Genomic DNA, 15,345 nt, shown 5'->3' with positions numbered 1-15,345 from the left:
AGATTTTTTATAGTTTCGTGTTAAAAAAGAAAAGAGTGTTGAAAAAGAAATGAGCAAGTATAATATCATAAGGTTGTGAGAGGGAGCCTCCTATTTCAAAGACTTCTCACTCATGTGAGTCTCTTCCTCGACTAGAAATTCTCACATATTTTTGTAAAAAATATACATATATATAAAATTAATAAAAGTAATCTCTAATTATGGGTGATCCTCGTCCTTACTTGTGCATATTTGTGTGTATAACTCTTATGAGTTCATAAAATTCCAATGCATCTTAAAATAGTACCCGAAAAGGTGAAGTCCGTTGACCTTGACCACATCTCTTTTTCTTTTTTCTTTTTCTTTTTTTTCTTCTTTTTTTGACAAGCCTTGACAACTTCTCACCCTTCTGTTTGCTTCCGAAGAATAAAGAAAACAAAAATGCTTAATTTGTTTGGCATATCTTTTGTCAAAATGGTTGGAGGAACTAATACATGGTAAGCAATAGTCAGTAGATATGGTTGTTCTGTATCATGGGTTCTATTAGTCCAAATTCGACACCCCATATGCTCTTTGATACCCAAGATATTATAGGTGAGTACAACCACTAAATTCCAAAATTATGAAAATGATAGATATCTCTCCATCGAAAAGCTCTAAAAATGAGCCCAAATTGCCCAATTAAAAGAGCCTAAATATGGACCCACGAACCCACTGTGGCACTACCCAACCCGACTTTAACTTCCTTTTTCAACTAGGTGACATCATGGATTTGGTCCATTGGCTTGGTGATAATTGACAATATACGGAGGCTTCAGGCCCCCAACACCAAAAAATCTAATTGACACGTCGTGATCTCCATTGCAATTAATATTAAGGGAATCCTATGTTACCTATGATACTAAAAGATTAACCATTCATTTTATGTGTTTATGGAGTAGAATTTATATAGCAAGTATAATTGTTAATGTGTTTTGTTATTTTTTATTTTTTAGCTTGTAAAAAAAGTTTGGACTGACATAAAAGTGAAATCAATTTAGGTGTTTTGAAAAATATTTTATATTTTAAATTGCTTGTTAATACATTTAACTTTAAAAAAAAAATAAATAAAAATAGGCTGTGTTTGGTAATGTTTTTTAAATGGTATTTTTTGTTTGAAAAAATTATTATGTTGCGACGTAAATGTGAAAAGGTTTTGAGAGTTTTTATGAATAGTTTATGCTTTGGGTTATTTATTAATACATGTTTTTAAATATATAAAAATAAGAAGAAAAGTATTATCAAGCAAAAATTAATATGAAACAAGTGTGTAATCACAAAAAAGTAATACTATTTTTTACACCCATTTATTTATTACATCCATTTCACACTAAATGACATGATGTGTTTTAAGTGGCTTCCCATATTAACCGCTTAAAAATAAAAAGCTTATTAAAACACGCCACACTAACCAAAATATGATGGACGTGACATGAAGAGTAACATTGTTCATCTCAAAACTCAGAACTTGGGGTATTAATCTCAACTAGTTAGTGTTGGCAATTTTTTACACAACTCGTGAACGTAAACCCAACATAAAACTAGTCAGTTAGAGTTAAGATGTTTGATTCGTTTAATTTAATAGGTCAGGTTAAGGTCAACATATGTAGTTTTATATAAATGTATAGATACAATTCGAACCTGGCATGTGATATTTATGACTAACAATTTTTTATATAATCTATGAATTTTACACAAAATTAGTGAATTAAGGTTAAGAAGTTTTATCTATTTAATGAAATTGGTCAAATTATGATGGATATATATAATCTTATACACATACCTTAACACAATATGAACTCGATACACAAACGAGTAGCTCCTAACCCATACTGCCATGATTCACATCACACTGAACGTGCATGAACAATCATGCATGTCCAACTAAATTTTTTTTTTTTTTTTTAATTTTTTTTTTTTTATAATTAAAATATTATATTTTAATATTTTAAAATATTAAATCAGCCGGGCGTGTTCATGCGCACGCCGGCGTGATATTTATCATCACTTTTTATAAGTCTATAAAATATTCAGATTTACCATTTTATTTGAGAAAACAAAAAAGAAAAAGAAAAAGTTGTTACGAAACACGCCAGTAATCTGAAAACTCAGAAGTTGGATATTGACTTAAAAAAAAGAAGTTGGATATTGATCTCAGCATCGTGACGTGGGCACTTTAAGAGCAGGAATATATTATATACACCTGTTCCACGTGTTTTACATATGTAAATCTTAAAATATTCAGCTCACCATTTCCATTTAGCTCTGTCCATCACTTTGACGAGGACCGAGGTCGAGAATCAACGGGTGGGATGATGAGATTCCCATGATACCCCTGGATACTCTCAGTCAAGACGTTCATAGATGAAAAATACATTAGGCGACTTGAGGAGATTAATGGCCGTGGGATGGCATTTCAGGACAATGATGGGATGGCATTACAGGATAATGATGGGAGATTAGTTGGCCAATCCAAGGATGCGCCTTACCTTAGAGTCAGTCCAAAGGGTTCAGCAACACAGCTGTGGTCACACATGGTCAAGGTCACTCTCGTAATTTAGTGCGTGCCATAAATAAGCCACTTGGTTGGCCCATAATCCACTTCTATTTGAGAGATATTCAGCTGCGGCCGAACTAGTATTAGAGAGAGCTCAAGCAAGGAGTTCATTGGGTGGGCAATTAATTAATTAATTAATTTTTTAAAAGAAATTATAGATTTTAAAATTATATAAATTTTGACTTTTTAATTTTTTTTTTATATATATTAAACGGTATTTTTAAAAAAGTGGCATTTTACTAATAAAGTTTAAGTATATTTTCATAGGTTTTTTGTGCTTTATGTTATAAAAAAAAGTTTGAGTTAAAAATTATATTTTAATTTTTTGAAAATGAGTGTTTATTTAAAAGTAAAGAATAAGCATTTTGGCAAGAAATTTGTATTTTACAGTCTCAATAATGCCACATTTTTTTAATAAATAACATTTTTCAAGCAGGTCATGCAAGAAATGATTTGAATTAAAGTAAAATAAAAAAAAATTACAGGAAATTTTGATGGAGGCAATGGACCCTACTTGAGTAGAGAATCCCTTCCCGGGAGGCTCCATCAGACCGTTCCCATCTTTTGCCCTCTGGCTCTATAGGAGATGCTGCCCATATAAGATGGCTCACTTGTTCTCATACCTCTTATTCTTTTCTACGCTTACCGTACTAGGCCGACTATTTAGTTGAAGTCAAATATCTTCCTCTTTCTCCCTGTGTGCGCTCTTTCCTTTGTTGTCTGAGCCTGGAGGTGTAACCGGAACGAGTGTGATCCGGTACCGTGATTGCTTCGTCCTGGAATTGCTTCTGGCCCCGACTTCCTCTGCTCCTGGAGTACGGATAATAATCTATCAGCTGCTTTTCGAGTCCTCTAGAAAACAGTCCCTCGTTGAACTGTGGAGACCGACGATTCGGATGAGCGCAAGCGAAACGCTCTCTCTGCAATTCGTCCAGTTTTGATTGTTGTAGAATTTCAGTAAGATGCAATCAGGTTCGGTCCATGAGCTTCTCCTTCTTCTATGTCACTCTATGGTTCCACATTTCTATCGAAATCGTTTTGCTTTGATTCATTCAGTCAGCAAATATTGTTGCCTCATTTGTTATGATAATTGTTTTCTGATTCTGGTAACGAATTTGATTCGCAATATTAAAGAAAAAGAGAAAAAGAAAAACTAGCGGTATTCTATATTTTTTAGATGGTAATGATTGATTCGTGTTAGTTTGGATCAAAAAGTTAGTTAAATTGACCGAGTAATTGAAATTACAAATATGTGTTATTTTTTGCCTTTCCGTTATTCTTTCAGTGACATGTCTGAGTGCTATTCGCTTAGGAAACTCAGGATATGACATCAACGATCTGTTTGGAGCAGCTCAAACCCGTTGGCTGAAGCCTGCGGAGGTGCTCTTCATTTTACAAAACCACGAGAAATACAAAATCACAGAGGAGCCCCCTCGACAGCCAGCTAGTAAGCTTATTGTTATTTAGAAATTTTGTCGAATACCTATCTGATTTGTCAGGTTTACTATGTCTTACTGGCTGTCCATATTACTGACTGGTGATTCTTCAACAGGTGGATCTTTGTTTCTATTCAACAAAAGGGTCCTTAGGTTCTTCCGTAAAGATGGTCATAATTGGCGTAAAAAGAAGGATGGAAGGGCTGTTGGGGAAGCGCACGAGCGACTTAAGGTCTGTTAAATATGGCTATGCATTTATTACACTGATTTCTTATTTCTTTTTCTGATAATTGTTTCTGGGGAGTGATTGATTTAAAGCTTTTGAAGTTTAGTTTTTGATTTTTGCCATATTATTTGTTCATATATGGTGGTGGTGTGTATTTAGTTGTTTGATAACTCTTCTGTTGAATTCGTGGTTCATGTACAATTATGTTATATGGACATGAAGGGGCTGGCAGAGAGAGAGAGAGAGAGATACTTGAGAAGCTGCACTGATCTCAGGGCACCTTCAAATTTCTCAGTTTTTTGTATATTTTGAAGATCAGTTGTGTTTAATTCCTTAATGTGTTTATTATATTACAGTTATTATAATCTCACTTTTATTCAGTGATAGGTCTATTTGGGTAATTTCCATAATGGCTTTTTTTTGTTTTTAATCTGGAAGGTCGCTGATAGTTAAATAAAGTATCTATTGATGGAAATACTGTTCCGATAAGTTTAATGCATAATTAATGCACTTACAACTTTTTTCTGAGGTCAATGAAGTTCTTCTACATGTTGATTTCTTCAGTCTGAGGATGACATTTGTTTGCATGGCTAGGTTGGAAATGTTGAAGCATTAAATTGCTATTATGCACATGGAGAGCAGAATCCCAGTTTTCAGAGACGTAGCTATTGGATGCTGGATGCGTGAGTAAAGTTTTTATTTATTAGCAGACTGTATATGCCTTATACCTTTGCATTTCCTGCTATGACTTATGGTTTTTACTTCGAAAAATTCTTTATACAAACCTCTGTTAGGAAAAGCTTAGACAGGTCTTGACTTTCAATATGTGAGTGCTTGGTGCATATAATATGTATAGTGTCAGTTTGCAGCCTTGCTATGTCAATGAATAACATAATAAGCATCGATATGTTGTTGAGCATGTTGGAAAGTTATTTATTTGCATGTTAATTTCCTTGGCAGGGCATATGAGCACATTGTTCTGGTACATTACAGAGAGTTAAGTGAGGTGAGTTTGGAGATACTGATTATATAGCCAAGGTTGATCTCACGATGCTTATACTTGAATCTTTGTTATAACCTTTTCTTGACCTTGCCTGAACTGTTTATAATGGCTTAGACCAATCAATTGCATTTCCCAGTATATATTCTTCCTTCCATCTGCCAAGTTTTCAATGCTTTTTAGCTGTACTTTGCTTTAATCCTGTCCTAATGGATGGGCCTATATTGCATGCCCAAGCCTGGTTTTCGGACCTACTGGGCCTGAAATTGCCATCTTTTATGAGATCATAATCACCTACGAAGGACTTGTCTCTAGTTTCTTCCAGAACATCAGTCTCATAGAACCAGGATGGGTTGATAATGCTGTAAAGTTTTCTTATGTTAGGTACTTCTGAATCGGGTGTCAACCATGTCACTATCTCCAGTATTGTGATCTGATTGTGTCCTAAATATGCTTTCTTCTTTTTTCCTCTTGAACTTTTCACTAGTCCATGTATTTTATATGAGGATCACTAGGCTTCAGGAAACTAACAGCCCAAAGCCTCCAACCCAAAACAGACCAACAGGGTTGGTTTCCAATAGTTGGGCAGTGTGGTGCGGTTTTGGACATTACAAACTGACACCTATCGGGTTGGTGGTCTGTTGAAGCCCGAACTAACGGGCATCAATTAAAAACCCAAATATCCAATTTCCCTTCCCATCTCCTGTTTTGAAACAGCACTGGCTCTACTCTTTCGAGTCATCATACCTTTCTGATCTGTGCTCTCTTGCGTTTCAGTTCTATTCTCTCTTGTCATACATATTTGCTCTCTCATCAGACCGTCATCAATGTCATTCCTAGCATCTTGAGTCCCTCCTCTGCCTTCGTTGGATTTCCTTCTATTTGTTGAATTGTGTTCCAAATGGTGTCTTGTGGTTGTAGCTGCAATTGAATTGGCGGTGACTAGTGAGGGATTGAGATAAGGAGAAGCAATATGAAGGATGGGTGGTTGAGGAGGACATGGAGTCGTGGATCAAGTCGTGAAAAGGAGAGCCAAACCAAAAGGTCCAAAACTAAAAAGCAGCAAACTGACCCTCACTGCAATGACTACTGCTTAGTTTCCATCAACTGAATGGCGTGGTTCATGGACAGTTTCCAGGAACCAATAGTATCTGTTTGGTTGTCTGAATCCAGTGAAAATCGATTGTACTGGTTACCCAAAGATTGCATATTTTCGATGTAGCACCATCATCTATTATGATCATAACCGCCCCCACCCCCCCGCCCCGGTGGGCTCAAAAATGACGCATCCTAGATGTCTAGATGTACTTTTTGTGAAACATTCTCTTCTACTTCTATGCTTGACTGGTATTTAATGTTTTCATTGTTTGCAATGGTAAGTATGTTCTTCAATTTAATATCACTGGTTGCATTATGGGTTGCAGGGAAAGCCCAGTCCTGGAGCTGTTGCACTGTCATCTCCAGGATCCTCTTCTCCCTTCAGTCAGAGTCCTAGCTGTTATACCACTCCAAATCCGGGCTCTAACTCCATAATTACTGATTTCTTTGAGCCTTACCAGAGTTTATCAAGTCCAGAAGTTAGTTCTGAGATAGCCACCCAGAATAATGGGATGGATCACCTGGACAGGATGGGTAGAACAGCACAGAGAGATAGTTCTGCTGACATTGAGGTTACTCAAGCTTTGCGAAGGCTTGAGGAGCAATTAAGTTTGAATGAAGAGAGATTCCAAGAAATTAGTCAGTTCAGCAATCAAGATCAAAATTCAAATGATTCAAATATTCTGGAATATGAAAGGGAGAACTCCAAGCAGGATCAATATTCAACTTTACTGCATGGACATGCTACAATGCAGGATGACTCAAACAACCTTGAGCTTCTGCATGATGCAGGTTCCCTTTTGTGTCTTTCATCATGTGCTTAGAATTGGTTGTAATGAACTTGTGTGTCTTTAATCAGATCTGGTAGATTCTTAACGCTACATTCTGCTTGGCTCAGTGGCTGTGTTAGGTTTTAGTTATATTTGTTAATTTATTTTCTGACATCTTGCTCAATGGTGATGATATTTGTTATTGAATCAAATGTGATGTTCTATCTTATGTTTTATTCTATAGCATCATCAGCTAGTGTTAGTCCTTGGTCCTGCAGTTTTGATTTTTAATATGTTAGTTATCATAACTTCTCTTCACTCTTTTTTAGATCTCTCACAAATCTACATCATATCAACTGGATCTGGTGTAACATACTGTAGAGAGGTTACTGGGCCAAAAATAAAAATAGAGTGTAGATAGGTTGTGCAATCGCCTGTGCAAAAAAACCCCATGTGCATGCTCAAACATAATAAAAGGGAAAAGTTACCACAAGAAAGAATAAAGGTTCGGAAACATCTGTGCATGTGTTTTTTAGCCTGAGAAAAATGCCTACCTTCCCTCGTACTTGAGCACAAGCTTTAGAAACATGGCAACTACTGCCAGTTGAACTATATAGATTTTTTAGCCAGTTGAATTATATAACTGCAATGCCTATACTCTCTGGTAGTGAAAATGAGGCTATTCATTTTCTTGAAATTACTATAGACACGTGGAGGAAAAAAGCAGTTGAAACTTCATGCCCCTCTTTCCTGTTTTAAAAAATAGGTTTATACATCTAAACTCTGTTACATTAACTTTCTAAAGTTGCTGGTCAGACCCTTTACTTTCCTACTTAACCTAATGGTTTTGTGTGCTTGCAATAGTTTCCTGCTTGTGAAATGTCATAATGTTCTCAAATTTGCAAGTCCAAAGCTTCACACTCATTTTGTCCCTCAGTTACTGCTTACTCTGCTTTCTCTATTACTTCATTTCTTTTTTAATGTAAAAGATATAATTAAATCGAGAGGAAAGCAAGAAAGAGCTGCTGATGGAGAGTCATTTTCAGCAGGTGAGAATGGCAAACATCACAATCAATCATTTGAGCATGATTTTGCAGATGGAAGTAAAGGAACTTTATCTTGGGAAGAGGTGTTTGGGTCGTGTAGCACTTCATTTGGTGTTGGGTCCCAGGGAGAGCATTTCTATACATTGGATGGAAACGTGAGTATCACAAAGAATCTCATGATATCTCCTAGTTCACATCTATGATATCTCTCATATTATATCTGTACTCAGATTTATCCCTCGGAGAATAGTAGTTACTTTTTCTTTTGGGACGCAAGTTTATACTTATCATTTATAATATGCCTTAATGCTTTCTGTCCTCTATATAATATTCTTAGATAATCCTTTTGAATTATCACAAAATTGTTTTATTTTTAAGTTCACTTCATCCTTACAACAGGAAAAGCCCCTTTCTCCTACAAGGAAGGCACCAAAGGAAGAGCAGGAACATAGTAATTGGCTAAATTTCAATGTAGATAATGTTGAAAACAGTAAGATCTCCTCTGCTTCTGATAACAATTTGACACTGTTTTAGCATCTAGTGGATTTTTATAATGCTTTGACGACTATCTTGTATTACCAGCTTCTTTGTTGCTGCCTAAAGAAGCTGATGGTTTAAAGTTTCCTGAATACTCTTCAGTGATGGGAACTCATGAAACCAATTCTGACTACTACACGACTTTGTTTGACGAAGGCCAAATAGCAGATTCAAGTTTGACTGTCGCACAAAAACAGAAATTTACAATTCGTGATATATCCCCAGAATGGGGTTATGCCACTGAGACTACAAAGGTATGAATCGTGTAATTCCTTGTCTTGTGTGCTTTTTCCTTAGATTTATCATTCTTCTTTCAGTAAGGTGGTAGTCTTGTTTCCAAGAGTGAATATTTGGTTTATTTAATGGATCTACTCCTCTAGAGCATCTAGAACTAGGCTGCATCTCTTGAGTGGTTAATGGAATCCTTATCTGAAATTAACATATTCCTTGTTTCTATAAAAAAAACTAGGTGCCCTTCTGTCAAACTTTTCAAAGCTCGTTTCATTTTTAAAGCACTGAAAAACACTCTTCAGACAATAGTTGCCAAATGGGTTTTCAGAGGTGGCCCCCACTAATACAATTTTCAAAACAAACCACAAAACACTTTTTGAAAGCCAAAACATGAAAAACTTCTCAAAAAAACAAAGCACAAATCACTTTTTTGAAAAGCTTCTCATACCTTCATATAGGAATGTTTTGGAAACACATGCTTGCTTTTGTAGGTGTGGAAGCTGGCCTAAGTAAAAAAAAAAAAAAAAAGAAGTGAAAGCTGGTCTCCACTGGTGGAGGCCGCCCTTTACCAGAGGTGGGTCTCCCCTCCCACCTCTGGAGTGGGGACTCATCCCCACTGCGTCTCTCACAGAGGCATGGGGGTCTCCATCCACCCCCTCCACATCTCTCATGAAGGCCTAGAGGTGGGTCGTCCACCTCCGCAAAGGCTATGGGGTAGGAGGCCCACCCCCTGCCTCTTGCGTAGGCTTGGGGATGGAGACCCAAGAGGCATGGGGTGTCTTCCACCCCTATAGAAGGAAGGCACATTGAGACACATCTCCTCTATGTCTCTCGCGAGAGTGTGTTGTGCACCCCCACCTCCATTTTTGGGGGGGGTCTCCACCCCACTGCCCCCTCTGTTTGGGTAGAGATCCAGGGGGGCAGTGGAGGATGCGACCCACCCCTTGTGAGAGAGAGAGAGAGAGAGAGGGGGGGGGGGTGGTCATCTCTCCCCTCAGTTAAAGGAATGGCAGCCGCTGCCACTTGTGGAGGTTAGTCTACACCAGATTTTTTTGTTTTGTTTTATTTCTTTTATGTTTTGGAAACTTTTCTTATTTTTTCTTTTTAGAAACACTTTTCAAATTGATCAAACAAATTTTCTTCTATGGACCTACGAACAGTACTTTTCAGATGTAGACCCCATACAACACTTCTCAATTTTCACTTTTTAAAAAAACTATTTTCAAAACCAAGAACTTTACCAAACAGGACCTGTTCTTTCAGCTTATTCTAAATGATTGAATGAACCACGATTAGTTTGATCCTTTTACTAGACTCGGTTTTAATACAGACGCAAAGCCAGTGTATCTTTACAGCCTATGACTGCTTATCATCCCAGCACTGAATGATGGTCCACTTCTTGATGATTGAATGAATTTCAGAATCCAAACTTAGGAAACTATGAATTCTCTAAGTGCCTATTTGTGCTGCTGAGCAAATAAATGGGTTTCCGTGGATAGTCTTACTGTGCTTTTTATTAAACCCTTTTTTTGGGGGTGGGAGGGAAGTTGTAGAGAAATGAACTTTTTTTTTTCTCCCAAAAATGTTGGTTCTCTTGATCTAGATAGCATTAGGTGCAAGCACTCAGGTAAGGTCTGCCTCAGTAAATTCTGGTGTCGTAAATTTTCTTTCTATTGTTGAATTATTTATGGAGAATCTTTTTAAAAAAATCTCTGGCAAAACGTAATTCGATTGAAACTGAGCAGCTAATGGCATTTCTGTGTTAAATGACTTTTGAGGATCTGTCACATTAATCTAGCTATTTAAGGTTTGGTTTAGATCTGATGATCTGATGATCTGATGATCTGACATGCACCCCCCAAGCAGATTATGTCTCTATTGTATGATAAATTCTGGCTTAAAATTTCTTTGTTGATGCAGCTGTTGTTTCTAGAGTTTTAGTTCAAACTATGAAGTCCATATTTTTAATGCAGGTTATCATTATTGGATCTTTCCTCTGTGATCCATCAGAATCTGCCTGGACTTGTATGTTTGGTGACATTGAAGTTCCTCTTCAGATCATTCAGGAAGGTGTCATCCATTGCGAAGCTCCTTCTCACCCTCCTGGAAAGGTGACTCTCTGCATTACTTCTAGCAATCGGGAATCCTGCAGTGAAATCAGAGAGTTCGAGTATCGGACCAAGACTGGAACTTATACTCGCTGTAATTCACCTAAAACAGAAGCCACCAAGAGCCCAGAAGAGTTGCTGTTACTTGTTAGACTCGTGCAGATGCTTCTGTCTGATTCATCAACAAAGAAAGGTGACTCTGTAGAATCTGAAATTCATCTATTGAGAAGATTGAAAGCTGATGATGATTCATGGGATCATGTCATAGAGGCTCTATTAGTTGGTAGTGGAACTTCATCTGGTACCATCGATTGGGTTCTTCAAGAGCTTCTAAAAGACAAGTTGCACCAGTGGCTTTTATCCAGATCCCAGGACGGATGTGATCAGTTGGGCTGTTCCTTGTCCAAGAAAGAGCAAGGGGTAATACACATGATTGCCGGGTTGGGCTTTGAATGGGCTTTGAGCCCAATTCTCAATAGTGGAGTCAATATAAATTTCCGCGACATTAGTGGGTGGACCGCTCTTCATTGGGCTGCACTCTTTGGAAGGTAATTGGAAACCTTGATGTGTTTTTGACAAACACGTATCCTAATTCTTGTAAAATAATTGATATTTCCACAAAGAAAGAAAGGAGGATTATAGCTCTCAAAGAGAATGAAGAAGCATCTGTTCTTCAAAGTTTTAGGAACTGATAAAATTGATGTCTTCCCTGGTTTTGTCCGTGGGGTACTTTCTGGAGAGACATAAGGGGGTTAATTTCTAGTATCACTTATCAAGTAACATAATGCACTAAAATGAGAAAAATAATATGTTAGATACATAATTTTAAATATCAAAGAATACTACATACTCTTATGTTTCAGTTAAGCATAGAATTATACACTGCTGAACTTCATATTATGATTCTCTCTGAAGATTGGAATTCAAATATTAAATGTTTGACCTTTCTAACTTGTTCATGAGGAAATGTTCAAAAAGAATTATTACACAATTCAGGGATTGCCACCCAAATGGGAGAGAGGCACTTGTATTATTTCACTCTATTGAATACATATGGCTGAAGGGAAAAAAATATGTAGGATGACGAGCAGTGAAGTCAATTCAAATTATTATAGATTATTGTATACTCACGGTGTCCTTGGATGTGCTGAACATGACTGGAAGAAACCAGTTTTTATAAAGTCATAGCAATACTTATATCATTAGTTTCCATGGTTAAAATAAATGTTGATAGTTGTAGGTTTTATGTTCCTCAAATCAGGTTGTTTTAGCCAGTATTAAAGTGATACCATATCATTATTATTCAGGTTGATCACTATGTCAGTTTATATGCAATAAATCTTATCTACATAATGGTTAAGGTTGTTGATCCCTATGTCAAAATTCTGCATCCTCTTCATCTGGTATATTATTTAATGCCTATATGTTCTATGAGTGGTATACCATTTATATTGTTCTTCTGTAATAGGGAAAAAATGGTTGCTGCACTTATTGCTTCTGGTGCATCAGCTGGGGCAGTGACAGATCCCAGTTCACAAGATCCAAGAGGTAAAACTCCAGCATCTATCGCAGCTACCAGTGGGCACAAGGGACTTGCAGGTTATCTTTCAGAGGTGGCACTTACTAGCCACCTGTCATCCCTCACACTGGAAGAAAGTGAGCTTTCTAAAGGCTCTGCTGAGGTTGAAGCAGAAATAACTGTGAATAGCATCTCAATGGGGAGTCTCACTACCACTGGGGATCAGGTTTCCCTTCAACATACCTTGGCTGCTGTCCGAAATGCAGCTCAAGCTGCTGCACGTATACAATCAGCTTTCCGTGCGCATTCTTTTAGAAAACGACAACAGAGAGAAGCTGCTTCTACTAGTATGGATGGCTACAGCATCAATTCAGATGAAATTTCAGCTATGTCAAAGTTAGCCTTTCGTAACCCACGTGATTACAATTCAGCAGCATTATCGATTCAGAAGAAGTACCGAGGTTGGAAGGGTCGCAAGGATTTCCTAGCATTTCGCCAGAAAATTGTGCAGATACAGGTATCGCATTTTCCATCTGATTTATTATTTTCAATATGTAGTTGTATGGCTCACTGAAAATTGTTATTTTTTGCTCTGGTGCTTTACTCATTTACATGTATCAACTTGCCTAAAGCATGACTCAAGGAGTATACGAATTATATCTCTTTATTTTCTTAATAATAGCTTACTATTGAATATCTAGTTTAAATACCGAAAGTGTAAGCAATGGGTTATTAACTTTTCTTGCATCGGCAGGCTCATGTGAGAGGTTATCAGGTAAGGAAGCATTACCAGGTAATCTGTTGGGCTGTTGGAATTCTAGACAAGGTTGTACTACGATGGCGACGGAAAGGAGTTGGTTTGCGAGGTTTCCGGAATGAGACTGAGATCATCGATGAAACTGAAGATGACGACATTCTCAAGGTGTTTCGCAAAGAGAAAGTGGATGTGGCTATTGATGAAGCTGTCTCACGGGTAATGTCCATGGTTCAATCTCCAGAGGCTCGCCAGCAATATCATCGTGTGCTTGAAAGATACTGCCAAGCTAAGGTTAGTTGGCTAGAAATTTTGAATCAACATTCAACAAAAGCAAAGTTTGTGGACTATGATCTGTCTGCTTAATACGTGCTTTCAAATCACTAAATCTCAGCCACAAGTTCATCTCTAAACATTCATTAGTCTTGCAATTGACAACATTTAGAATTAGAGACTACCATATAGAAGGGGGAACTTAGAGTTCTGATTTATTCATGTATATAGTTAATGAGAGTAAGATAGAATCAGCATTACTGCATGACATGATGCACCAGCATCCAATCTTGTGTCTAAGATTAACCTATATACATTTATCACCAAGTGTGTTTTGGTCCATGTGTTCCAGTCCTCCAGACCCCAATCCCAACGCTTCTTCTATCTTAAATTCAAAGTTCAAACTGTCTGGAAGTAACTACTCTTCAAATGAGTTTAGAAGTTCAGTCAGTTGCTAGTCACGATTTCTCTTAGATGGTCAGGATGGACTGGTTCACTTGGTGTCTTCTTTTGTTTCCAGAGCATGCTCATGCTCTCTTGAGAATGTGAATTTCTTCTGTGTCCAAAGTTCGAAGGCAGGTTCTGTGTATATTTCCGACTTTAGGTTTCATTAAGTTATGATGTATGCTATATTTGATGAAAATCATATTTTGGGACTTGCACAAATGAAGATGTGATTCAAGTTGAATCATGATAAGCGGATTACTTTAGAAGGGTCTCTATTCCATAGATTTGGGAAACCGGGTGAATTGTCTTCTTTTACCATACATCATTCACTCGACCATGAGAATTGGATTAAAGATGGCATGACTCCAATCTCTTATATAAAGTTTATCCCGACAGTTGGGGTCTTTTTATTTTGGCATTTCTATTTGCTTAGGGGTATAACTTAATTTATTCAACCATCATGCAGGGTGAACTTGGTGGCATAGCTAGTGAATCAGTGGGATCAACTTCTGTAGGTGATATATCCAGTATGGAAGATGAAGATATGTATAAATTCCCATAGAAGCATCTGTTGATCGTCCTAACTAATCTTAGGTTGACTAATTTTTTGCTTTGGCTAGATGGTTTAGACGTTTTCTGTGCATAATGGGCTGGATTTCGCGTTCTCATATGTAAATGCTTCGTGTAATTGCTGTAAATGGGTTTTAGAGGGGTTGAATGGGTTTCAGTATCTCTCTTTCGATAAATTCCTCTCCATCTCTTTTCCTTCTCTATTATTTCAATTAACTTTCTTAGTATGGTTTCTTTATCTATCTGTAAGGTGTATTGGTGCATTTTGTCTTTGATGCGGTTATCTTCCACAAGTGATACCATCATGCATCCCACTATACCACATGACCCAGTTATAATCTAAGGTTCTGTTTGTTTTGATGTAAAACATTTTCCGTAAAATGTTTTCAATTTTTTTTTTTTTTGAGGGTTTTGCTGGGTTTAGAAAACTTGATTAACTAAAAGAACATTTTCGATTTACTCTAAAATACCCTCTGCTTTTTTTAAAATGGGTTTCAAATTTTTATGGCGTAAAACATTTTCCGTTGACAACTACTTTCTTCAAGTCTCTCCTCCAACAATCACCTACTTCATGGTACACTCCAGAAACCATCCCCTTTCCCATCTGGCACCAACCCAACCCAACATAGATGTACGCACTCCCTTCTCAGTACCCCCTTAGTCGCAACTTATTAGACTCTTCAATTCCATAAGCTTGATTCACAACCTTTAAAGATGCTGAGAATGAGGGCGAATGTGGTTACATTCACAAGGTC

The 15,345-nt window shown here is 37.2% G+C and overlaps 1 protein-coding gene across 4 annotated transcripts; it reads left to right on the top strand.

Annotated features, from left to right (window-relative positions):
• The first annotated feature begins 3,219 nt into the window (after nt 1-3,219).
• LOC132177127 (Calmodulin-binding transcription activator protein with CG-1 and Ankyrin domain) lies at nt 3,220-14,766 on the top strand. 4 transcript variants are annotated; one of them, XM_088515778.1, is made up of 13 exons: nt 3,220-3,547; nt 3,897-4,022; nt 4,128-4,243; nt 4,832-4,920; nt 5,198-5,243; nt 6,662-7,127; nt 8,152-8,306; nt 8,551-8,641; nt 8,734-8,942; nt 10,893-11,575; nt 12,496-13,063; nt 13,301-13,594; nt 14,487-14,766. In XM_088515778.1, exons 1-13 carry the CDS (start codon nt 3,538-3,540, stop codon nt 14,580-14,582), a joined length of 2,949 nt encoding a protein of 982 aa, XP_088371904.1. In that variant the 5' UTR covers nt 3,220-3,537; the 3' UTR covers nt 14,583-14,766. The 4 variants fall into 4 exon arrangements, with proteins under 4 accessions (XP_088371904.1, XP_059445332.1, XP_059445331.1 ...); XM_059589349.2 differs by having other exon boundaries at nt 3,888-4,022; nt 8,203-8,306; XM_059589348.2 differs by having other exon boundaries at nt 3,888-4,022; nt 8,155-8,306.
• Nucleotides 14,767-15,345: the final 579 nt, after the last annotated feature.

Source organism: Corylus avellana, chromosome 4 (assembly GCF_965113065.1).
Source record: "Corylus avellana chromosome 4, dhCorAvel1.hap1.2, whole genome shotgun sequence".
NCBI classification, from domain to species: Eukaryota; Viridiplantae; Streptophyta; class Magnoliopsida; order Fagales; family Betulaceae; genus Corylus; species Corylus avellana.
Note: the sequence above shows the minus strand (reverse complement) of the source record. Positions and strands in the feature narration are given on the sequence as shown.

Excerpts from the sequence above, each read along its gene's own strand:
- LOC132177127 (XM_059589347.2), top strand. Across the intron at positions 5,244-6,661 it reads ATTACAGAGAGTTAAGTGAG|GGAAAGCCCAGTCCTGGAGC; the intron begins GTGAGTTTGGAG and ends TATGGGTTGCAG. Across the intron at positions 13,595-14,486 it reads AAAGATACTGCCAAGCTAAG|GGTGAACTTGGTGGCATAGC; the intron begins GTTAGTTGGCTA and ends ACCATCATGCAG.